This window comes from Oxyura jamaicensis (genome assembly GCF_011077185.1).
Source record: "Oxyura jamaicensis isolate SHBP4307 breed ruddy duck chromosome 1 unlocalized genomic scaffold, BPBGC_Ojam_1.0 oxy1_random_OJ72881, whole genome shotgun sequence".
In the NCBI taxonomy this organism is placed as follows: Eukaryota; Metazoa; Chordata; class Aves; order Anseriformes; family Anatidae; genus Oxyura; species Oxyura jamaicensis.
In genome coordinates this window covers 34,181-59,880 of record NW_023303062.1, presented here as the reverse complement: position 1 = coordinate 59,880, position 25,700 = coordinate 34,181, and the positions used below count along the sequence as shown (strand labels likewise).

General features: G+C 37.3%; 1 protein-coding gene across 5 annotated transcripts; it reads left to right on the top strand.

The window, feature by feature from the left end:
- Positions 1-208: 208 nt before the first annotated feature.
- On the top strand, positions 209-22,666 carry CHRM2 (cholinergic receptor muscarinic 2). Of its 5 annotated transcripts, XM_035311083.1 has the most exons (5): positions 216-353; positions 14,380-14,601; positions 15,275-15,345; positions 17,682-19,117; positions 22,401-22,666. In XM_035311083.1, the coding sequence occupies exons 4-5, from the start codon at positions 17,721-17,723 to the stop codon at positions 22,423-22,425; spliced, it is 1,422 nt and encodes a 473-aa protein (XP_035166974.1). In that variant the 5' UTR covers positions 216-353; positions 14,380-14,601; positions 15,275-15,345; positions 17,682-17,720; the 3' UTR covers positions 22,426-22,666. The 5 variants fall into 5 exon arrangements, with proteins under 5 accessions (XP_035166973.1, XP_035166978.1, XP_035166974.1 ...); XM_035311086.1 differs by lacking the exon at positions 15,275-15,345; XM_035311085.1 differs by lacking the exon at positions 14,380-14,601 and having other exon boundaries at positions 229-353.
- The last annotated feature ends 3,034 nt before the right edge of the window (positions 22,667-25,700 follow it).

The window sequence follows — 25,700 nt, the reverse complement described above, 5'->3', positions numbered from 1 at the left end:
TTTATTCCTAGCCAAATACCAATACACTATTTGTATCAGAATACATTGGATTGCTATTTACTTGTTCTCAGAAATCACCCTCTTTCCCAGTATTGAAAGAACAGAAGGTATCTCAATCTATGGGCAATAGGGTCATGACAAATTTAATGGAATGCCTCAAACTCAAACTTCTATTTGAGTTTGAAGTCCATGTGTATTTATACAGAAATTTAAATTATATTGGTTCTGTTTAGTTCAGGGCAAATTGCATCAGTTTCTCACTGTCTGGAGCACTGAGCCATTGATGTAGAGCATCAAACCTCCTTCACTCGTGAAGACTATAAGGCAGCAAGGAGAGATTTTCCCAGGAAAATGTAAGAGTTCAGTTCTCTTTGTCTTTTTGCCAAATCAGTAGTTGAAAATAATCATGAACTGTGTTGCCATGTTTCATTATAAACAGATTGTGCAAAAGTATGGGGTATAAATAAAGTAAATCACAGGACCCAGCAGGAGTAGCTAGAAAAGACATTTGTCTTGTTACCAGGAATAACAGTGTTATTTGGAAAAGCCATAAGCCATCTTTTGGGTGCTTGACCTTATTTGCACATGTAATATAATTCAACTATGCTATCTTTGATCTAAATGGATTACATATTTGTAATACCTACCATGAAGGTAATAAAAGAGAGAATTAATGCACTTCTTTGTAATGTGTAAATAAGGAATTGTGCTGCATTTATCCACATCCCTTCCTTTTTTTTTGTCCTTTGCCTATCTCCAGCTTCTGTGAATAAATGAGACCTCTCTTGTGTGAGGTCTTAGAAATGTAAGCAAGACTGTTGGAGTAAATAAAGCAGCCATGGTACCAGTCCTTCTTTCCTTTCCATCTCAGCAGAGGATTCCCAGGCCCCCAGGAAGCATCTCATTCCTGTATGCAGGAGTATGAGAATTAGGAAGATATGTATTTTTTTTTTACCTATTTGTGCTGTAATTCTCCATTGACCACCTAGCTAATGATGACAGTCAGCATGGACTGTAAGCTGGTAACATGAGGCAGGAAGTTAGACACCATTTTGATAAATATTGGATGCTGTGTTGATTAATATTTCCTTGCCATCTATTCCTGTAAGGACCATCCTTATTACACAGTCAAGCCAATGCCATTTCATGTTTCTGTTGCACCTGTTTTCAGAAACAGCAGACCTTCACAAAATCCCCCATGGAATAACAACAACAACAACAACAACAACAATAATAATGTTCTTCCTTATATTTGGAACTTACCTGTTCTTCCAAATATCTGAGAAACTGATATGACAATATAGAAAATGTACTGGCAGCAGATTATTAAGCTGGTATTAAGTTATTAAGATAATATTTTGCATCTTATGCAGAATCCAAACTAAGTTACTTCCTGAGATTTATTTTCAATTTGTCAAAACACTAATAACTGCATGGAATGGACTTTTACTTTAAATCTTTTTCTGGCATAATTATTTTTCTCAGGACAGTATAAAATAGCTACCAAGAGTTTTACTACTTGGTTTATTAAAATTGTCATCATTTAGATGAAAAATCACAATCTGTTAAGATTTGAATCGTTTGTAATGTGTAGAGAGGTAAAGAAGAAAGCATACTATCCCTTGAATTGCATGGTCTGAATTATGCAAACCTCAGACAATTAAGAGGAGAATAAATTATGCTGTCAATGGCATGGTGGGCTGAGTGGCATTTACTCAGGATGACCAGCATCATTATGAGTGGATATAAAATTATTATAGATGTCTGTAAAGAGAGATGACTGACATTTTAAAATGCTCATTTGTGAAATAGTAAATGTAAAGAAGCAGATAATTAAATTTAAAGGCCATTTTCTAACCATAACATTAGAAAGCCTAGGAGGTTAAACATTAACCTGACTGTAAACCTCTCTATTACCTCTCCCTACAAACAAAAGTGTCTGCATTTTAACCATTCAGGGTCATTCTGTGTATCAACCATTCAATATCATTGCATTGCATTTCTCAGACTAAAATACAAAGATCCAAAACTCATTAAAAATATATAAAAAAATCTAATCCTAATTTATGTATGTTTTTTACATTGTCTGTGTCCCCCCCCAAATATATATATATATATATATATATATATAAGATATTTCATGAAAGCCCTTTAGGACTTCATTTAAGTGAAGGACATTGATATTATGGATAACTGCTTTAAAAGCTTGAAACTGACTGAATTAGAACTGAACGTCATTTGCACCTAGAAATAGGAGGAAACATCATCTCAAAGATGTTGCCTAAAGACTGGAAGGACACCAACAACTCTCAGAGACTCTCCTTATTTACTTTATGAGTTCTGATGTGAAAAAGCCTGAGTCACTACCTTGGACATCATTCCAGCTTTTCCCAAGGAGCATGCTTATACAAGGAAAGTCACCTGCCTGCACTTTGACAAGCCACTTTAAGATGACTGCCTGTGGATTAGGATCACACAGTTTTCTCCCTGACTGTCAATTTTGTGTGTGTGTGTTCTTTGTAAAGTAAGAAGAAAAAAATAACCTACTGAGAAGCAACTATACCAAAGTATCCTAAGCCTGTTATATCATGAACTGAAAAAAAAAAAAAAAAAAAAAAAAAAAAAGCTGAGGTGACACAACACAATAGACATTCTTTCTCCTTTTTTCTCCAAATATTTCATTTTAGATGTCCCTTTGAAGTCACAGTCTTACAGTGTGAGTAACTGAGAACAAGAAGCTGTAAAATGTGCCTTTGAGCCATACACTTCTAAAAGATTATCACAAGGCATATAAGACTGGGGTAGAAGACATCTGCAAATCAGTGTGATGTCACTGAAGCTTTGTTCAGTCTCAGACTCTTGGAGCAGCTGAGAAACAAAAAATTCTGTAAAGGAAAATTAGGTAGATGTTCCTCTCATTCCTCCCATTCTGTTTCTACCTTCCCACCTGGTTGTACCACTGCTAATGAGTACAGCAGCTGTGTTGGTGTAACCTGCTTATGAGAAAAAAATGAGCATATATTACATACATTCTATATTTAATATAATTATTTACTATATATACATAAATTAGGTAAGGATACCACTTTATTTTCCCCTCAGCACTGTCATTTCTAATACTGAATATTGCCACTTCTCTGCTATTCTATTATTATCCCTTCAATCTAACCTCACAATGCATCATTCTTTATACTTACTAAATAGAATTTCTTCTCAGATGGATCTGATTCACTTCAGAGTCAAACACATGGTTTGGCAGAGCACCTCAGTCTTGACTGGCTACATGTGATGCTCCACTCACAGATTTGCTGCATTTCTCATTCAAAACAATTCCCATTACTTCTCTTACATAACATATATATAGGGTACAGTGCTCTAGTGCTAATTCTCATCAAACAGGGAGTAAAACTGGCTCTCATGGTTTTGGAACAGTCAGTCCTGAAGTGACAGTTTCTTGTAAAATTCAGAAAAAAAAAGCTGATAAAAGTTAGGATAGTTTCTATAAGCTGTATGGAAGAACTGATTCTCAGCATCACCCAATATTCATTTCAAGTGGGAGGACAGCACCGTAGTGTGTCATCACAGCAATAATTCCTGCTAGACTCACTAGGAGGTTTCTGTAAGACTGAATGAGCTGTTTTGTCTTTCTGCATTTTGAATTGTTCAGAGGAATGGGAGCTGGGCACTGCCAGCAAAAGGAAGAAGCTAAAGAAAGATAAGAAGATGAGGAAAACAATACAGTGTAACTTAAGAAAATGTGACAGCAGAGAAAATGATCTGAACAGCTGAAAAGTAAAGAATATGATGAAAAAAGTGAGAGGCTGAAGGAGAACCAAGTGCTGCACTAGGCTGAAAGGAAAAAAAAAAAAAAAGAGTGATGTGGGTTTGTCTCAGAACATAGGCTACAGTAAGATCTGAGGGAGAAGTGTTAATGTTAAGGAGAGGAGATGTGGGGGCAGCACTTAGTAATATAGCAAGCAGGGAAGGGTAGGGATGGAGACACAAAGACAACTCAAATTCCCGGGACGTGACTCCATGGAAAGCTGCAGCTGTTCCATGGTGCTGAGCTGTGCTTCTGCCAACTCATCTGAGACAGCAGGGACATGGTGTTCTGGACACCAGGCTCCAGGGGTCCCAGGAGTTCAGTAATACAGCCCCTTCACTGTTTACTTCATGTAATTTCTTTCCATTGTATGTTTGCACGACTTGTATTCACCAGGGATCACAGGCAAGAATACAGAAATACTAAAAAAAATGCAATTTGTGGTGGTTCCAGCCCCTCTGAAACACGCTTTACTTTGAGATAAATACCTGAATCCTGCTGATATTATTTGAATCTCATGCATTTTGGAGGCAGACCCATCACAGAATTGATTGTCAAGGGTCCAAGATCTAAAATCACGGCTTTCTTGCAGAACTGAGCAAGAAAAGAATGACAGGGAAAGAGGGAAGTAAGTTAATATCCACACCATAAATATCAGCATAGGAAACAGCAATAGCAATCTACAGAGTGAAAAATCATCTCTATAGAAAAACTGAATATTTTACTATTCCTAATTAGGGAATGAAGTGTAACTTTAAATAAATCATTTCAACCTCCTTCTCCAAAGAGGTTATGGTGATCAAGTCTCAGTAAATGACAGCAGGATATAAGAAATTAAATGTTTGAATGACTTTTGGATGTGAGATTTCAGATCCTCAAGTCACTCAATGCTTTGAGACTTTTCCTCAACAAGCAAGAAACATAAGGGACTGCTCATCAATGTCTCCATGAACTAGCATGGAATATGAACACAGAACACAGACAGCTACTGAAACTAAGCAGAAAAAGCAGAAAACCATCTGATCCAAACATCCCCATACCACCAGTATCACCCACTAGACCATGTTCCTAAGCACCAGGTCCAACTTTTCCTTGAACACCCCCAGGAATAGCGACTCCACCACCTACCTGGGCAACACCCAGCTCCCCACATCTTACTTTCAGGTAGTTTTTGAGAGCAATATGGTCTCCCCTGAGCTTCCTCCAGACTAAACTCAGTTCTCTCAGCTGCTCCTCATAAGACTTGTGTGGAAATGTTCCACTACTTCAAAGAAGCAGTTCAAAACAAAATTAAAATTGGCCCGATTCAATAGAGAGAATTGCGGATATTTTATTTAGGAAGTTTGGATCATGTATTTGTTTGGTTTCTTTTCTTTTCTCTGGAGAAAAGGAAGGTGAGGAGTTAGAATGGGCACTGGTGTTCAAAGACATTTTTAGAAATATTTGTTTTGTTGTTATTCAGTTCTAACAGAAAAGATGAAAAATATTTAGTTGAAAAATAGGAAGTGTCGGGAGACCTGAAAACCATATAAATTGTCATTACATCCAGAGGTTGTAGAAATACATTCATATTTTTCAAAGAGCTCAGGTGAACACTCTTGCAGAACTCTTCGTTTCTCTTGCAGTCACTCTTTCTAGCTTTCTCCTCATTCACTTCCTTTCTTCTTCATTCACAGCTCAGTCTGGTCATCAGAATTTTTCTATAATTTCTTTCTTGTTTTCATTCAATTTATTTTCTCTTCCTTCACACCTCCTGGTAGGTCTTTCTTTAGGCATATACTGGTGTCCATCAAATATGGTTGTGCTGCACGGAGGTATGTTGCAATGCAGCAGTTTTTACTGAGCAATTCTTCTGCTGTTGCATGGCACAATTGGAGGGATTTAATCTCAGACATAACACCCCAGGGGATCAGCAGTTTGATGGAGGACATTTTTCCCTAAGAATATTACTAGATGGTACTCCTATCTAGAGTATTTCACTTTCCATAAGATTGTTTTACCATCAAGTAACGATTTAAAGAGTTTTGAGGAAAGATGTTACTAGATTGAGTGAACTGGGCCATGTGGTGACATTGCAGAAGAGTAGTCTTTTCTTCCTCAGATAAGTTTGCTGTGGAAAGCTGGTCTCAGGAGAGGAAGCAGAGATGGCAATCATGCAGAAAACAGCAGATAAGTCTGCTGAAGGAAAGGAGTGAGTAACCTAGAGCACAATTATGGAATGTCAGGATATTAATAAAAACAGTTTGAGATCCTCAAAACCAGAAATCAGATAGCAACTGACTTCATACATGTCAAGTAAATCTAACAGTCTTAGTGAAGCTGACATAGTGTTTCTGCCATGAAAGTAAAATATGCCATATAGTAAAATATAACAGCACTATCCCTGAATTCAAACAATTTGTCTCAGCAGTTTTTTGTTTTGGTTTGGTTTGGGTTTTAACTTATCTTGGAATAAGAATGAGATGTGGAAGGAACAAAATTTACATTTATCACCATGACCCAGTAGCAGCTCTGTATCTCATTGTCTTCCTTTCTGAAGTGACAAGAGCAATTTGAAAAATCCTCTGTGGAAAACCACTTTTTTTCTACATACTTGTTTCCAAGCAGTTCCTGTGACAGGGGCTGGGTTACAGGGTATCAGGCTTAGCAGTCATAGGCTACTGGTTTACATGATAGAGAGGCTGAAGCCATAGTATTCAGGGATAGTTTTCTGTGGAACCTTTTCATGCCTCACAGTGCAGATCTGCAAATCTATTTACACAATAATTGCCTGCTTTTCTCTATACTGTGTTAGTTATTACCCTTCAGGCTTTGAATACTTTTGGTTTCAAATAGTCACATTTAGCAATTTTGAAAGTTCACATTTCAAATGTTCCTGTTTTTTTTTGGTTTTTTTTTTAGTTTTTAAAATCATGCAAGAGGTCAAAATCTGAAGTGATCAAGCTTTGTAATGTCTCTCTAAAAACCAAAATAAGTAGAGAGCTTGAGACTATTTGCTTATGCATTCCAGTCTTCCTGACCCGGTGATGCTAAATATAATTTTAACAGAAGGTACATGGTCAGAGACGAGTCCCCCAGTTTCCTGTTATTAAGATAACCTTGTTAAATATTACATTATTGTTTAACATAAGATAGGGGCTTCTCTTAATGCCATGGTGAATTATTAATAGGCAAAGCTAAGGTATTTTACCTTGTTAAGTGTAACTGCAGTGTGTTGAGACCAATATCTGGAGCCATGCATCAGAACTAGAATTAGACATGGATTTCTTAAACCTGCAGTGGAGCAAAAATTCAATTAGTCTGCAACAAGTCAGTGTAATTAAAGTAGGTAGCAGTTATTTAGTAAAATGTGACACAGTCAAAGACTTGGAGAGCTTATAATAATGTAGTAACTGAACATAAAACTACATTAAAAAAAAAAAAAAAACAAAAAAAAAAACCTTCCAAAAAAAAAATTGCCTCTCTTGGCAAAGAATATTTAATCTTTGAGGTTCTCTGTCCACAAAAGGGGAGATGATCATGCAGTCTCACTGCTGTAAACATGCATAGCTGTGATCAACTGTGTTTATAATTAGCTATATCAAGCACTTCATCTAAGATTTTAAAACATTCTACGAGTGTAAGTACTGTTATCATATTTCCAGAAAGGAGAGGAACACAAACTTGTGTATCTATTGGATTTTATATCTCTTTCACAAAACAAAACAAAACAGAAAAAAAAAATCTCAGAGTGCAGAATGGATGTGGAAATATGGATTCTGTTATGGGAATTTCGGTACCACTTTTTTCTGGTAAGGTATAGAACTAATTAGGTACTTTCACCATTTCACTACCATTACCTTAAATTGGTCTGCAGAAATACAGACATAAAAAAAAAAAAAAAAAAAAAAAAAAAAAAAATTTAGTTGTCCTCTAAGAAACAAGTTTGAACTAGGATACAATATATGCTTAAATTCTTGCAAAGATTTTGGGCCAAATCCTTTTATATTTGAGTCAGTTTTCTCCTCTATACTTCTAATCTATGTCTTAGGTAAGCCGTTAAGTAAGATGGAAGATTGGAAGATGTGTAAAAATGCCCTAGATTAATGGACACAGAAATTGAAGGGATTAGATTTTAAAGCCCTTGAGCACTTCTATAAGAGTGACCATAATGGAGTGATAAGAACTCTGAAAGGCATTCGCTGAACAAAGATACTTCCAAAGAAGGTTTGGGGATCAGCTAGAGACATCTCACAAGTGAGTCTGCTAGATCATAAGTGAGTGAATAAGGAAATCACTGATAAAAGCAGTGTGTTAGCACCATTTCCAATCAAGGGAAAATGAAAGATTTCATTTTTTTAAACTTCAATAAGAGTCTCTTTGGTCTCACAATATATTAATATTCCTGACAGAGACACTGCTGAATATTGCAAAATCTCCGATAAAGAGTAAGAGTCTCCACTGTCCACTCCCACTGTTGAGACTCATAAAATAAGTTTATTCAGGGTCCCACAAGGACCTCCAAACCTTGGAGGGATTTGAAGAGATTTACTGAAATCACAGTCACAGTATCTTTACTGGACACACTGGCAGGATGAGGGGTTTAATCAGTGGTACTTTGAGAGACCCCATTTACTGTCTTATCATCCTTTACTATTATTTCATTATCAATATTTCTGTGGGCTTTGGCAGAAAAAATCTCTTTCAAACTAGGAAAAAAAAAAAACAAACACCCAAAAACATAAAGAACATTTAACTTTTTTCTTTTCTTTTCTTTTCTTTTCTTTTCTTTTCTTTTTTCTTCTCTTCTCTTCTCTTCTCTTCTCTTTTCTTCTCTTTTCTTCTTTCTATATGTATATATTTTAAATAAGAGATGTATTTCTGTTATGCATTAGCTCCAGGTATTCAGAACAAAATTTGAGCTGATTTCACTCAGCCTTCTGAACCCTCACCTCTTTCCCTAGCTTTGCTGCTTGTCACCCAGAGACTTTGAGTAGCTCTCATAAGGTTTTTCTATTTAACAGTACAGGCATGATAGCTGATATGAGGATAATGAAGTGCTGTGCATCCAGTTGAAACTGGGCTGCAGAGGGAAATCTTACCTATAATGGCTCTGTTCCTTCAGATAATATGTTCTGGAATCTAATGATCTCCAATTCAATTTTAATAGAAAACAACTCTTTTACTGAGGGAACCTTTCCCAGGACTGTGAATATTTATAATTTTAGGGTGAATTCTGGTATGTATATTTTAACAAAGTGCTTGAAGAAGATAGTAGTAGTAGATACACTTTCCTTGTTTGGGTTGACTGGTGTAAGGAACTTCAGTCAAATTCCAACAACAGTGGTACAGTGCAGGGAGGGAAAGGGAAATAACTTACTGAAATCTGTCGTTTTGATCTCCTTTTTCTATATAACCTCTGCAAGTAGAAATCAGCATAGGTCCACTCATGAAATGTGTATGATATGATCTAATCCCCTCCCCATTCCCCTGTCGTCCCGTCCCCGTCCCCCCCCCCCTTTTTTTTTTTGCCTTTTGATGATACTAGTAATTCTTCTGGCCTCTTTATAGCCTACTCTGCATTGAATCATGCTCAGTGTTGACTAAATAAAACTGGTTGTAGTGCATAAGTGCAGGCCTGAGCATGTGTGTCTGTGCAGTGGATACCACAGTCTAATTATCCCTCAGTAGTCAGTCTGTTTGCTACTAACAATAAATCAAACTCTAATGGTTTACCAATTTTATCAAATTATATCGCTGATCCTTAGTTATAATAAATTGTATATTGTAATAGAATGTAAATAGTAATAGAACGTAAATTGTAATAAAATGTGGGGCTTCTCCACCTAAGATACTTCAGTTGCATCTAAGTTTTCAGCACATACTGAGGCCATACTACTGATGGAAATGACTGTTTTGTGTGGTAGCTGCCTTTGTGCGCCTCTAGGTGGAGATCCTATCCATTTAACTCAGCCCTCTGGAAAGAGCAGTGGGATGCTTCAAAAGGGGTATGGTTCTCTTCACTCACTAGATAGCAAATTTAGGCAGTTGCTTTGAATAAACTTGCTTAAGTTACAAATTAATGAGGAAGGTAGATAGACCACATTAAAAATATATATATATATATAACTTTTTTTACTGACATTTGTCAGATACTTTATTTATTTATTTATTTATTTATTTATTATGAACCATCCATGCCAAGTATTTGTTTCATTGTCTGTGTGTAGTGCATATTCTAGCCTATGTTATTCACATTTTGAGCTAGACACTGATGCACGTGATGAACATAAATATGCAGAACCTAGGAGAATGGGAGAGGAGGGGCTCACTATCATGAGATGTCAATTATCAGCAGAGTTATTTCACATTTTCCACTGTGGGAGTTGGCTGATATGACATCTGGTACATCGACATCTTTCTTAGATTTAGGCTTTTTGTTGTGTTTCAATTTTTACTTCCTTACTCAGTGATTAGAGATGAGTGGTGACATCTTAGTACAAGGACACTGCAGGGGGCAGTCTTGCTGAATGCTTTTATATGGGGGATGAAGAAGTCAGGACCTTCAGAAGCTTTATTCATGTTATACCACCTCTCAAATGATGGATAACATTTTCTGAGATCTATACAATTCACAGTTTCAGCTTTGCACTGCCTATATATAAATGTATGTTAAAGAGCTGTAGCTCTCTGCAGCTGCAGATACTCTTTGAACTCTGTCTTTAACTACAGAACCCCAGTTCCCTAGTTAATTGGCAATGTTCACTGGGGGTGTGGACTGGGCTATGCATGGATATCGTACAGAGAGTGATTAAAAATAGCTTTTAGTCATGGATGGATCATTGTTACACAACTACATTTCTTCTTTTTGCACAGCCCAGCATTATGGGTTGTGAGATTCCTACAGGCCCTGTCCCATCCTCAGTTGATATGACATCTGGCAGTTTACTAGGGGCTTATTCTTGCCTAACCAACCCCCTAAAGGAGTTCTGAAAATAATGTTAATCATGCTCCTAATAAATTTTCCCATTCCTTCTCTTCATCTCTTTTTTTATTCCTTACTTCACTTTGGACATGTACCTTGGAGAAGAAATGACACCCATTTGGATGGCACTGAGGTGTCAGCCTCGTGTTCCAGGATACAGTGCTTTCAACTGCTGTAAACATCAGGTGAAATGCCAGAGAAACCAGATAATGTTGAGGACCTGAGGATAACAGCAGTAACCTCTTCCTTTCCCCTTAATAACAGATTCGTATTGTCTTTCTCACTCCTAAGACTTTGTGCTTTGATTTCCGTGTTATAAATTTCTATTGATCTCAACAACTAGATTTCCAGCTCCCCTCGCCCCAGCTTACTTGGAAAATAAATAAATAATAAATCCTTTTTAGTTTTATAAAGCTAAAGGGATCTGAACTATTTACTTGCCTGAAATGTAGCAAGTACTCAGTCTTTTCAATTGCCTTTCTGCAAATTCCCTCCAGTGTATAAATACCTTTTCCAGGTTGTGGTGCAGTTCATTCCCTCCCTCAAAGGGAATGAACTATTGTATTCTGTACCTCTTACTATATGGGCACCAATATCACGTGTGTACTTTGGTACGGTTCCACAGGAGCACAGAGAAAAGCCTTGCCATATCTTTGCCACGAGGCTTGGCTGTTTGCACACTTTGGGACCAAGGGTTATTTATATAAAATCCTAGCAAGAAGGCGACACAGGAGTGATGGCATTTCTTCTAGTCCTAGAATCAAGAATATCCCAAGTTAGAAGGGACCCACAAGGACCATTGAGTCCAACTCCTTCCTCTACACAGGAGCAGCCCAAAATCAGACCAAGTGTCTGAGAGTGTTGTCTAAACACTTCTGAAACTCTGGCAGGCTTGATGCCATGGCTACTGCCCTGGGAAGCCTGTTCCAGTCAGTGCCCAGTTACCCTCTTAGTGAAGAACTTTTTGCTAACATCCAGCCTGAACCTTCCTTGTCGCAGCTCTATGTCATTAGTCCAGGAAGTAAAAATCCTTTTTTGTGCATCAGAAACTGTTAGATAAAAACATGCCTATGAAGTTTATTTCTCAGATTTGCACAGTGCATTAAGTTGCAGGATTTAGGTTGGAGTAATGTCAGCTGCCCAAAGACAGAACACAAATACTCTCTTGATTATCCAGGCCCTGAAAAATAAAGCCATACCTACAGCCAAAACTATACTTATAGAAAGATAATAGAATTGTCCTAGTAGCAGTGGGTGACTATCAGCACAACAGTAATAGGAACAACAGCACCAATTTACTAGAAATACATAATTATCCAGACCTTTGAGGAAAAACTGCTTCTTTTTGGTTGTTTCCTGAAACTAGAGAGATTGTATTTTTGTGTATGCTACCTATACTTTCCATTGTGTGATTCTGAATACAAACCAGTTGGGCCTAGGGCACTATATTCACCAGTTTTAGACTCTTGGAACAGCAGTGGGCAAGATGTGTTTAAGTGCTGTACAAATCTTCAGATCCTGACAATAGCACTGAGGCAGCAATGTTGATGCCAACACTACCACCTACTCTAGTAAAATTCACAGCTGCTTTTGGGGAAGTATTTTTATTTTTGCTTTATGCTATTTCTTGTTACTGGCAAAGTGTTAGTTTGCTTTTGTTAATGCTCCATGACTCTGATTTACTTATTGTTTAAAGATATGCACAGAAACTGTTTATTTCACCCTCCTTAGGTACTCTTTAGGATGAGATGGGGAAATGTAGATCCAGGCAATCCCACAATTTATTTATTTATTTATTTATTTATTTTGCTAGGATATGTTGATTGAGGGAGGAAAAAAGTGTATGAAAATAAGAAGAATGGACCACAAAGAGGCAGTAGTATTTTGCAAAGCTGTTTCTAGTTTTAGATGGACTGCAGAAGGAAACCCATATTAGTCTTCTGATATTTGGGGATTTTCTGAGATGTATTTTTTACCAATAACCCAGACAAGGTCTATCATTTCTCTTGAAGTCGGTAATAAATTCTGACAAATATACTTAGTGTATTTGTCATGGGCTTTGGATTTTTGTTTCTCTCTTTTTTCACACTGTGGCTTTAAATGGTGCCAAGAATGAAATTAGAATCAAAACCAGTGCAGTTCAGAATCAAAATCAGTTCAGGGAAATATACAAAACTTTCTTCTTGCTACAGCAAAAATCAAATCCATTTTGCATATGTTTGGATTGGAGACAAACTGGATCAAAGGGGAATAACAGTTAGAAAATGGTTTTTTTGATTGTTTGGTTTTTTTTTTGAGAGTTGAATGCTGAAAAATGCTTAGAGTAACAATGCACATAGGTTGCTGGGTAATCACATTTAAATCTTCAATATAAATTTCAGGTATAGATTATTGGCTTCCTCTTTCATGTCTTGACCTTTTTACACCTTCAGAGGATAGAAAGAAGCCATTAAATCCTTATGATATTTAACTTGGCAATATACATAACATAAAGGAAGGATTTATCTAACAAACTTTGACAGGCATAGCGTATCAGTCAGTTTTTTTCAGTGTAAACAATTCCATAGTCTGTTTTGTGACAGATGTTGATGATTTGTTCTCAACAAAAAATTATGATTGCATCAAGATACATCAGCACTAAAGGCAATGGATCCTGTCAGGGCAAGTGGAAAACAGTAAAGTCAGCAGGATGTAATTGATAAATACCTTGTCTGAAGTTCATGATCTGAAGGGTGATATCTAGCCCTTACCACTTCCCCTTGCCTTCCCATTTTTAGGATGAATATGCCCAATGGCATTACTTCGGTTCCTCACCCCCACCATAGTTCCTATTTCCAATGAAATGGTTTACAGAAAAAAATTTATGCACCAGACCTTTGTTTTGCTGTTCCCAGTGACTGCTAGGGAGATAAATGAAGGACTGAGAAGCAGACCTTGGCTGCCAGAATGCTCTGTGAAAGTATACACCAGCCTGTGCCAGCCTAGGCTCTGTTTTGAGTGAGGATGGGGATCCAGGTCAAACCACCTGTGCCCTGCTTCTGCCTGTCCTGGCAGGCACTCACAGTAAAAAAGACCTGGCATCGCACCATGCCAAAAGTGTACACTCTGTGAAACCCACCAAATTCTGTCCCCAGCCCCAACCACAGAAAGGAAAGGAATGATTTTCAACAGTGTGAAAAAGCTCTTTAGAGAAGAGAAACTACCGTACTGAAAATGTTTCCCAACCACTTATCAAATATCAAACAATTATTTTTTTTTATGTGGATTTTTCTGCCTTGGATATTTTCCATGCAATTATTATGGTGTTTACATTCCACAAATCATATATTATAATATATATTTCAGAAAATGAACTTGGTTGTTTTTCAGGTCACAAGAGAAGTTTCTTGCCTTTTCTGGCTATTCTCTGTTTAGCAAGAATGCACTTAGTATACAAGGATAAATTATGGTAGCCCATGAGAGTCGGTGCCATATTGTGCAACTCATACAAATACCCATGGGCTTGCAGAAGAGAGCTCTGTTTGTTCAAGAACAAGATCTGGTACTTCTCATAATGGGAGGTCATATTACCTTAAAATGCCTCTGCCTGAAGGTCTGCCTGATGAGTAACATCTGTTCCCATAACAACTGCCTCTCCAACAGGAGAGACGGACTCTGTGGCATGACAAAAATAAAAATAGTCCACAGTCCTGTTCTGAGGGAGCAAGCGGCCCAGCCCCAGTAAGGAAGAGAAACCTCCTTACAGGTGTGATTCAAACCCTATTGGGGCCAGCAGGAAACAGTCCAGCAGATTCAGGGCATCTTGCATTAGGAGGTAAGAATATTCCAGTCTCTGCTCATATGTGTAGAATGGCAGTTCTATACACACTGATGAGAGATGTCAGTTGAAATCAAATATTGTGTACATTCTCATCAGCACACACAGGAAAATGTGGTTCACTTTGCAATCATATTGATACAAGAAAATAAATATTTTCCTGTGGTATGTGATGGTGGAATTCGCCTCTGTGTTTTTCCACATCTAGGAAAGCCATGGCTGTCAATTTAATTTGCAATGCAGGACTATCAGTCTTCCTATGACAGGACAGCTTCATGCAAAAGGAAATAATTGGGAAAGGGATTCCACTGTTCTACTTCCATTCAAAAGAATACAGTGAAATCCTATTCTTGACAAGTAAACCTAGGTTTTATCTCTCATTCAGTTCCTTGCACCCCAAATAATAAAATCAGGGGAAATACCAATATTTCCATTGAAACTGGGTAAAAAATTCAGCTGAGGAGATTTAGGAATAAAGTTAGCTGGGAGGTAGTAATTTGATTTCACAAGTTTCAAGGTTTTAAAATGAATTTTAGTGCTCCGGTGGAATAAAAACAAAATTCTTAACATTTTGTCACAATGAAATTGTACAGAAACATCTGTCTTCTTATCATAAAACATATTTTTTTCTGCTCAGATTCTCTCTCACCCTCTTCCCTTCTTTTTCCAGCTTCTCTTGTTCTCTCTCTCACTCTGTCACCAGAGGTAGCTGAAGAACCCTGGATTACAAACTCTTTTCAGGTGAAATATTTTTGAAATCAATACATCTTTGTGGGTTATTTCATCTTTTCATCAAAAATGCATTCGGTCAAGAACGTTCATAAACAACCCTGCTTGGAAGAAGTCCCCAAAAATTGATAGCTTACACATCTGTCTCGATAGCCAGCTGCTCAACTGTGAGTCTGGGGCTGAAAAGCATATGGTGAATTGCTGAAATGACAGTCCTATAGATTAAAGATGTCTGGGCTATTCTCATGTCTATTTTTTGCACCAAGAATAAATTCTGCTACATTCCCCTTGGAATATTCTTACCATCCAAAACACGTATTTAAATAAGCATTTGTCCTCACAGCTTTTTGTTTTCTTGAAACTCATCCCAAGGATTTTAGGGATGTACCTGTGATTAACTAGTAGGAAAAAATGTCTGTCTAGCCTTATGTTCCTCTATTTATCATGTGCCCACCTCACCATGGAACTGGCAAACAAATCTCATCTGTTTTAAAAGCAAAGACAAATGCATAAGCCTTATCTTCTGCCAGTCATATCTCTTTAAGTAAAAATTGTGGTATTATGAAGTCCCCTCAGCCAGAGAGCCTTCACCCTGGTGTAGCATCTTGACTTTTCCACAGAAACACACTTGCTTATTTTTCTGAGAGTTCACAAGGGTTTTTGCTGTTGTGCCGACATTTCACATCATCTTTTTCCTTTTGCATCTAAAAGAAAGTATGCAGTTCTAAAATGACAATGAAACTGCTTTGCTCCAAGTGACATGGATTATATATTTCTGTGCATCAACAGGCTTGTCACAGAGAACAGAGAAGTATTTCCCTGAAGTATAAAGGATCCAAATATAATATAACAGATTTTTTTTGTTTTTGTTTTGTTTTGTTTTGTTTTTTTGTTTTTTGTCTTCATTAGATTGTACCCCCAATTCTAGAAGCTCAGTCTTAAAGAAGTGATGACTTATGGGTGAGGAAAAAAAAAAAAAAAAAAAAAAAGGAAAAAACTCCAATTAGAAACAATCTAACTTCTCTGTCACATCTGGCCTTCATGCCTCAAGAATCCCTTGAGCAGAGCTCATAAATAATGAGAGCTAGGAGACTGGCTGTACAATTCTAGTGCATTCTATTGATTTCCAAGGGATGCACAAAAGGATAATACATACCCTTAAGGCAAAAGCATGTGCTGTTTTGTTGGTCTTCTATCAAATATATATTGCTAGTATTTTAATTAATGTTTATTGAGTACTGCCGATAGGTATACAGGGCACAAAAAGAGTTGCTGTGTATGAACAGAACTGATTTTATCTGTTTCTTTCTTTACCCTTTCCCTGCTATCCATTTTACACCTTTTGTCATAGCTTTGTGTGATATAAATTAAAAATATTGTGATTTAAAAAGAAAAATAATAAAAAAAATGAGGCAAGAACAAGTGAGCAAGCATCAAGAATTTTATCACGTTTTAAAAAATAAAAAAATAATAAAAAAAACTTTTGCTAGGCACAAATGTCAAGAGGATGTACAAAACCACTTTAATTTCACTGAAAAGAAAAAAAAAAAAAAAGAGAGAGAGAGATAAAGATAAAAAATAATTTGTAAACATCTAGCTAGACAGCCAGATACACAGCTGAGGTGAGTCTACCAGTTCTGTTGACTTTAATAGATCTGCCCCTTTTTTGTTTATCAGAAGACTAATAACATAACCGGCATAACAGTAAAATCTTTGCAAATAATGAAAAAAAAAAAAAAAAAAAAAAAAAAAAGAGGTAACAGCAGTGCAAGAAAGTTAGAGAGAGAGATTACATAAACTTGTTCCATGAACCTTAAAAAAGCATACCCAGGAGGAACATGAAGGAAAGATGGAACCATAAGTCATTTTCTCATGATTCAGCTCATGGTAAATCACACCTTTACCTTGGGTTATAAAATGACATACTCCCAGGACTCCAGAACTTTTTTTTTTTAATTATTTTTATTATTTTTTACTTGGAGGTGGTTTGAAATGAGCAAACTGAATTTTGGTATTAGTAGGGAAGGAATCAATATGCAGATCTTGTTACAAAATTTTCAAGTCATTCCTAGTTTTATAACTAGACAAAGAGAAAAATAGATGGGACAACTTAAAAATCTAGACATGGATTCAAATACAGTGGTTTTGTCACACTGTTGCAGAAATCCTTTTTTCCAAAGGGGATATTATACATTACAAGGTGTTTTAATTAGCACAAGAAGAATGATCCTTCAGCACTCAATCTTCTACCTTTAAATTCTTTCCAAGTAGTTTTCCTGGAATCCATTTTCTAAAGGTAAAGGGACTTATTTCATAATGGTATATGTTTTCTTTTCTTTCCTCTGCAGGCTTAAGTGATAATTGAGTATCTTGTTAGCAGCACAGAAATGAATAATTCAACGTACATAAACTCTTCCACTGAAAATGTGATGGCTCTGGAGAGCCCCTATAAAACTGTTGAGGTTGTCTTCATTGTCCTGGTAGCAGGGTCTCTCAGTTTAGTCACCATAATTGGGAACATCCTGGTCATGGTGTCAATCAAAGTCAACAGACACCTGCAGACTGTCAACAACTATTTCCTGTTCAGCTTGGCCTGCGCAGACTTGATCATTGGCATCTTTTCCATGAACCTGTATACACTCTACACTGTGATAGGCTACTGGCCCTTAGGGCCTGTGGTGTGTGACCTCTGGCTGGCTCTTGACTATGTGGTCAGCAATGCCTCTGTAATGAACCTCCTTATTATCAGTTTTGACAGATACTTTTGTGTCACCAAGCCTCTGACATATCCTGTAAAGCGGACCACTAAGATGGCAGGCATGATGATTGCAGCTGCGTGGGTGCTGTCCTTTATCCTGTGGGCTCCTGCAATTCTCTTCTGGCAGTTCATAGTAGGAGGAAGGACTGTCCCTGACAAGGATTGCTACATCCAGTTTTTTTCCAACCCTGCTGTCACTTTTGGCACTGCCATTGCAGCTTTCTATTTACCTGTTATCATCATGACTGTTCTTTACTGGCAAATCTCTCGAGCCAGCAAGAGTCGCATAAAGAAAGGGAAAAAAGAAGCTGCCCAAAACCAGGATCCAGTTTCCCCCAGCCTTGTTCAAGGTAAAATAGTGAAACCAAACAATAACAACATCCCAACCAGTGGGGATGGATTGGAGCACAACAAAATTCAGAATGGAAAAACAACTGGAGAAACTGGGGTGGAGAACTGTGTTCAAGGGGAGGAGAAGGACAGCTCCAATGACTCCACCTCAGTCAGTGTGGTTGCTTCCAACATGAAAGAAGATGAATCTGCCAAAGATGTCAGCCAGACTTCTGCCTCCCAAGACCATCTCAAAGTGGAGAACTCCAAGCTGACATGCATCAGGATAGTCACGACGTCTCAAAAAGGTGACAATTGTGCTCCCACAAACACCACCGTGGAGATAGTAGGCACCAACGGAGAGGAAAAACAGAATAGTGTAGCACGGAAAATTGTCAAGATGACAAAGCAGCCTGCCAAAAAGAAACCACCTCCTTCTAGAGAGAAAAAAGTAACAAGGACCATTCTGGCCATCCTGCTGGCCTTCATCATCACCTGGACCCCATACAACGTGATGGTGCTCATCAACAGTTTCTGCACATCCTGTATCCCTGGTACTGTATGGACCATAGGTTACTGGCTCTGTTATATCAACAGCACCATCAACCCTGCTTGTTATGCGCTCTGCAATGCTACTTTCAAGAAGACGTTTAAGCACCTTCTTATGTGTCATTACAAGAATATAGGAGCTACAAGGTAAAAAATAATAATAAAAATAATAAAAATAATAACAGAAAAGGTGAAGAATTTCTAAATTAAATAATAAAGCAAACAAATAAACAACAATGCCATAGCACTTTACGCTCTACTATGGAATGTGCAATCCAGGATGTTAGTGGAAATACTGAGATGGGGCATCTGCTCCACTCCTGAGAACTACACTTAAAATTGTTTGTTTTTTTTCTTTTTTCTTTTTTTAATTATTGATAATAAATCTTGAGGACATGGGGATGTTTTGAGGAGTTATTCAAGTACATGGTCTGAAGGCACAGTTACTTTCTGAGAGTATTTTGCAGAAGGGCTTTAGAATCTATGTGTTTTTTTGTTTTGTTTTGTTTTTTTGTCGTGTGTAAAATATCTATTTTATTCTGTGTGTTTAAGAGGTCTTCATACAGGGAAAAGAAATGAGGTAACTTTTAAAATAACTATGTGAAAGAAGCATATAGGCTTGGAAGAACTTTACATAATCCAAATCATAACAAAAGGTTTCCAAAGCTCAAGGTTGTCTAAAGTTTTTGTCTATGTTATGTGAGAACCTTAATGTTATGTAAATCATGCTGAAAGATATTTTATGTTGTTTATGATGCTCCCATTTCCAAAACTGCATCATTTCTGAAAGCATAATTCTGCTCAACATGTAACCATTGCCTAAAATCTGTATCAAAGTCTGCTACTTGCCCCCTTCTAGGGGATTTTGTCCCATGATCTCTTCACCAAAAAAATAAAAGTTAAAAAAGACATCCTTTCCAGATTGCTAAATCCCAGGATTTTTTCAGCATCCATGTAAACCAAAGTTTCTGAGATTATTTTGTTCACTTTGTCATATGAAATCTACCCATGGATTTGTCTTTCACCTCCATCAACCTTCCCCTCCCTTTTGTACCTTCTTTAAGTTGCAAAGACTGAATATCAAAAGAAGTTGTAAATTCAAAGGTCTTATCAAGTCAGCCACGTGTGTGGCCAAATGAAGGGCCTCAACTGAAGCATAGAAACAAGCTTATTACTAGGAAAACAGAGATTACATCCTTTAAAGTTGGATGTATGGATGAAGATGTATATTTAGGTGCTACAGAATGAATAGTCAATATTAGAAGACTATGCTCTTGACCAGCCAAAAGGTGATTCTCATTCACATACTGCTGAAAAAAAAAAAAAAAAAAAAAAAAAAGAGAGAGAGAGAGAGAGATTAACTGATGTGCCCACATAGATTATGCTCTGCCTAAGACCTTAGTGTGAAACCAGGGTCCTATCTAGTGTATCCTGGACACAATGTTTACTTTGTGGAAAAGATATTAGTTACTTTGCCTTTTGTACCAGCTAGGAGCAATATTTTCACCGTATGCCAAGGAATAATACCAATAAAAAGGCAGAGAAGAAAACAGAAATTCCTAAAACAGAGATACTGAAATAGTCTGGAAGAGGGGCTGGTAAGGGCCATGTTCAAATATTATCTGTGACTATGTACCAGCTCAAATCCAGATTATTTCTGCCTGGCAAAGAATTTTTTATTTCAATATTAGACATTTATTGTAGCACAACTGAGCACTGTGTAGATAGGTCAAAGTATATCAGATTACTGAAAACAGATATTGTCTGTGAGTGTTGCATATTCCAGTTACCTCCTTCTTTGTAACTCTCCCTTCCAGGCACTAGTGAAGGTACACCTACACATTGTGTTATCCAAAAAGTAGCTTGCTGAATAGACAGTCTTCTGAGAGACCGTATTCTGGAGTGAAAGCCACCAACCAACTGAGACACTAAAGCATTTTGTTATTTCATGTTAACACATAAGAGTCTTCCAAAATACACTTTAGAATAGAAGCATTGAAGATTGTGGGAAAATTAATCTTACAGCCTGAAGTTTTACGTTTAACAAAATTATTGGAAGAGAGTGTTGAAGCACTTTGGAATCTGACAATTTTCATGTTTCAAAGTACAAGTTCCTAGCAGAAAGGGAAAAAGAAGAAGATTAAACTGCAGTAAATTAAGGCCACATTAAATTTAGGATTAATACATCTTACTATGCATTCATTGATTTTGTACAGCTAGTGACTTCATCCTACTACATCTAAGTGTCTCCATGCAGCCAAGGATCTAATTTTGCAACCTTCACTCACACTGAGCCACATTTGCTATCATAAACTTCATCTTACTGCTTGCAAGGAAAAATTACTCAGTGGTAAGGTTTGCAAAATTGAGTGCAACTTGTTTTTCAAAACTACATCCACTAGGTTTACGTTGACAGGTCAAGAGAAAGAGTTACATGATCATTTCTATATCATTCATTCTCTTAAAGAGTTAAAAATCCAGGTTAGAGGGGAAAAAATATTTTAAAAAATAAAAATAAAAATCTGTTCATTTTCTAAATCTTTTTTCTTTAGAAATTTTCATAAAAGAAACCCACCTATTCCTTTCAGAATGTCATGAAAATATTAATAGCACAGACACACAAAATGGGAAAAATGTTTTGAATATTATTATTTCACCTTTTGGCTTCCATTTTCCAGAAGGTGTGCAAATGCTTTGTTCTCTCCATTGAAGCTTTCACTTTTTTATAAATGATAAATTTTTCCAACAGCTGAGGACTCTTCTACAGGATAAGTGTAAACTAAATGTGATGTGATGACACTCAACACACTACGCAGAAAAAGATTTATTTTGGGGCCAGCATTCATGAAATAAAGAGTGACAGACCAGTGTGAAGTTTTCTGGAACTTTTCCTTAGAATCACCCCCAATTTTGATATTTTTGATCCTTTTGGAAGAGCAAAATTCTTTTTTGCATGTGTGTTATTGCATATTTAAATGTTTGCAAGAGACGTAATCCTGTGTGTTTCCACCTTGTTCTATGGTACATCAACATTTGCAGCTGATTAAAAATGTAAAAATACATGAAATAATGTACTTACACATGTACAGACAGGCATGCAAAGACATACCAACATGTTTTATATACGTGGAAAATAATCATCTAATATTCAAGATGTTGCATGTGATTATTGTGTCTACGTTATGCTTGATGGCAGCTGGTGGGATTTGCAGAGCCAGCTCTTACTAATGACACTCTGCATCCTGTCCTGAAGGTAGAGAGGATGACAGAGCCTGCCCTGAGACACTGGGAACTTCTCAGGTCTGTGGCTGGTCATGGGTCAGTAAGATAAAACACAGGATAATCTTTCAGGACCACATAAGAATTTGTCATTTTGAACACCTCTTGAGCTCTCATCTCTTTACTTTGTGTCCCAAACCACGTTCACTAGGTTTCACTTCCCTTCTGAAAGATAGTTCTGCAAGATGTAGATGTCAGTCTCGAAGAGCAGCGCTCCCTGGGTACTTCTGCTGGCTTCCCTGGCTGTTACCCGCACACCGTCCATCCCATGGCCCCTAGTGGCCCCGCTGCTGGTGCTGCCACGTCTTCATCCCAGGCTTGGCCAGAGGATCCCGGCGGTATATCCACACTGTGTGCTGCACTGGCCACTTTGGTTTCACATAGAAATTGAGAAAACTGTGAGGATGAATCATGAAAAACAACAACAACAACAACAACAAGTACAAAAATAACAACAAAAACCAACAACTAATACTGCAGTGAACACTTCTCACCCTCTCCTTATCGTCCTCTTAATCTTTTCCAGAAGCAGCTAAAACCAAAAAGGCCCAATCCTTCACTGTATCACTGCTGCAGGGTTTGTCCCATTGGCAGCCCATCGGGGGTGAACCATTCTATCATGGGCCATCCCTTCTTTCACTCTCCAGGGAGAGGAAAACAGCCTGGAGACATGCCAGTCCAACTGGCACCTTCTCTGAGTTTTAAAGACATCTGTAGTTAACATGAAAAAGAAAAGGAAAAAAAAAAAAAAAGAGAGAGAAAGAGAGAAGAAAAAAAAAAGAACAAAAAAGGAGAGAGATAAAGAAGAAGCTGAAACAATATTGAGATATCTGTTATCCAATGAGTACAAAACCTGAGGAAAATATTTCAGCTGTTTTGTTTAGATTTTTCATTTGATTTATTAGAAATCATGAGGATTCATTTGGAGTCAGCAGCGTTTGAACATTGCCTGATTAAAAAATAGTCCAAAGCCAACAAACGCATTTATATAGGTCAGATTTCTTTCTTATAGGTCTTTCTTTCTGGTTTGCCTCACAAATTCTCGTGGGGGCAGGAGTTTTCAAACGTGTCCCTTGCATGTGCTGCAATAAGGCTTGCTAGTAAACTCACTTCCACAGACTATTTTTTTTTTTTTTAAATTTGATCCCTGCTCTGCATTCCTGTTGATGTGGCAGCTGCCTGGGTAGACAGCACCTGGTTTCTCCAATGTCACTGAGGTGGCACACTTTGAGTTTTTCTTCTCAGAAAACAGCACCTCAATCGGCCACTCCTGTTACCCAAAACCATTTCTGGTACTGGCTTTGCAAGACCAGGTTGCTAAAGCATCCTCACAGCCACATTATGATGCAAGACTGGCATTATGCAGTTGGTGGGAGGCAGGAAACATGCTGCTAAGATTTGTTTTCCTTCCCTGACCTTACAAAAATTCCTAAACATCTTATTTTTTTTGACAAATCAGGATGCTTCCTGTGCAAAGCCAAACTCTTGTGAAAGAAACAGCAGGAAAAAAATCTTTTCTTCTCTGGGTTGGGAAGTGGGGGAGAGGTCGTTGACAGGTAGTAGGTCTAGGGTCTAGTAGCCTTCGATATTTTAAAATCTCTACTCCTGGATGGCTCTGTATTCTCAGCTAACAGCAAGGTAAAGAGTAGAAACTGAACAGCTAAAAAGATGCAAGACTTTTTTCCCCTATGGATCTACAGATATTTTATACAACTTGTCTAGAAACACTTGTTAATGAAAGTGTATATTTCTATAAAATCTTCCTTTTATCTTTCCTGTATATCATGAAAGACTTCTAAGATATATATTTTTTTTAATTTATAGAAAATCTTTCCCTGAGAGAAGCTGATAGATGGTCCTTAATTTGCAGTGGCTTCTATTTTCATTGCTTTGCCTCTTTCCTCTTTTGACAGTCTTGAAAAAAAAAAAAAAAAAAAAAAAAAAAAAAAAAAAAAAAAAAAAAAAAGCTTTCTTTTTACCTCTCTTTACTATTTGTCATCTGTGTTCTAGCTACAAGTGTTCAGTTTCTCTTACTTTTAAGACACTGTGAATGCTGGTGTTCAAATTCTTTAATCCCACCAAAAATACTGCCTTCTCCAGCATGCAAATCTCTCTCCACCATACTGTAAGTCCAACATACTGTGTGGCGTGAGAAGTTTCATAAATTCTTTCTGCACGGGATTTGATGTGGAAAGAAGAAAATTCCTCACATGAAACAAAGCCAAATCAATTCTCTTCCTCCCCAGTTTTATTATGTCCTTATGAGAAATAACAGTGGATGATAGCAAAGACTGAATATTCTCATAGTGGAATATCAAGAAGCAACATGCATGGATTTATTTTACACCTTGTGCAATAGTAAGGCAATCTTCCCTTCCTTTGAATCCCTTTTTATTCCCAAGCTTACTAGCAGAGTGTTCACTCAGAAACCATGCCTAAGAAAGTAATTATAGCAAGACTGAGTTGGACATCAATAATTTGCCACAACCATTGCAATTATTTCTCCTTTACTTTTTTTTCCTTCCTTTGCTATGGCCCCTTTTTCTACATCATGGAACTAGTGGGTTACACATGCATATCAGTCCTCCTGGGTTTCATATTTCAGGATACTGGGTAGATTTGTTACACATACTTCATTCCAGTATTGACTGAATAAAGAAGAAAAAAAAAAAAAAAAAAAAAAAAAAGTGTCTTTTCCCCTTCCAGAGCTCTGTTTAACCTCAAGAAATGCAATTGGGTGGGATGAAATTGGGTGGGATGCAATTTCATCTTTTTCCTATTTTTACAGAGTTATTTTATAGGTTTTTTGTTTGGTTGTTTTTTGTTGTTTTGGGGGGATAGACAGGAGGTTTGGTTTGGTTTGGTTTCTTTGGACAGTCCTCGCAAAGAAGCACATAGAAACTCTTTTCTTTTAGATGCCCCAAAGTGCTCTTATGCTCTGAGAGAACCAGCTGTGGGTGGTGTATGAGGCAGTAAGGTCACGATGTGTGCTACAGTGGACTTGGTAAGGAAGGATTTCACTGAGTTATTAGCCTTTGGACAGGTTCACTTGGCAGCTCAAAAGAAAGTGCAGGGGCACAAGTTTGGCATGCCCTAATTTTGTAAAAGAATATATGAGTCATGGTTGAATTGTTTTTTTTTTCCACCTCTCCTGGCTCATATAGGCTGCAGGAGTAGGGAAGGGATTTCTGCCACCATTGGCTCTGTCGTTACACCTCTACCCTAAACACAGACCTTCTCTGAAGCACAGCGTTGTAGTAGTGGTAGTAATAATAAAAACAATACTGGAGAGAGTGCCATGATTTCCAATAAACAGACCTTCTTACACATTGTCCCTTAATTTTGGTGGCACTTTGCAGAGGTGGTTGGTAAATTAGAGACTAGCAGTTTGTAAATACCTTCAGAAAGTTTGTTTTAACATGACCAACAGCATATCTTGTCCATGTACAGA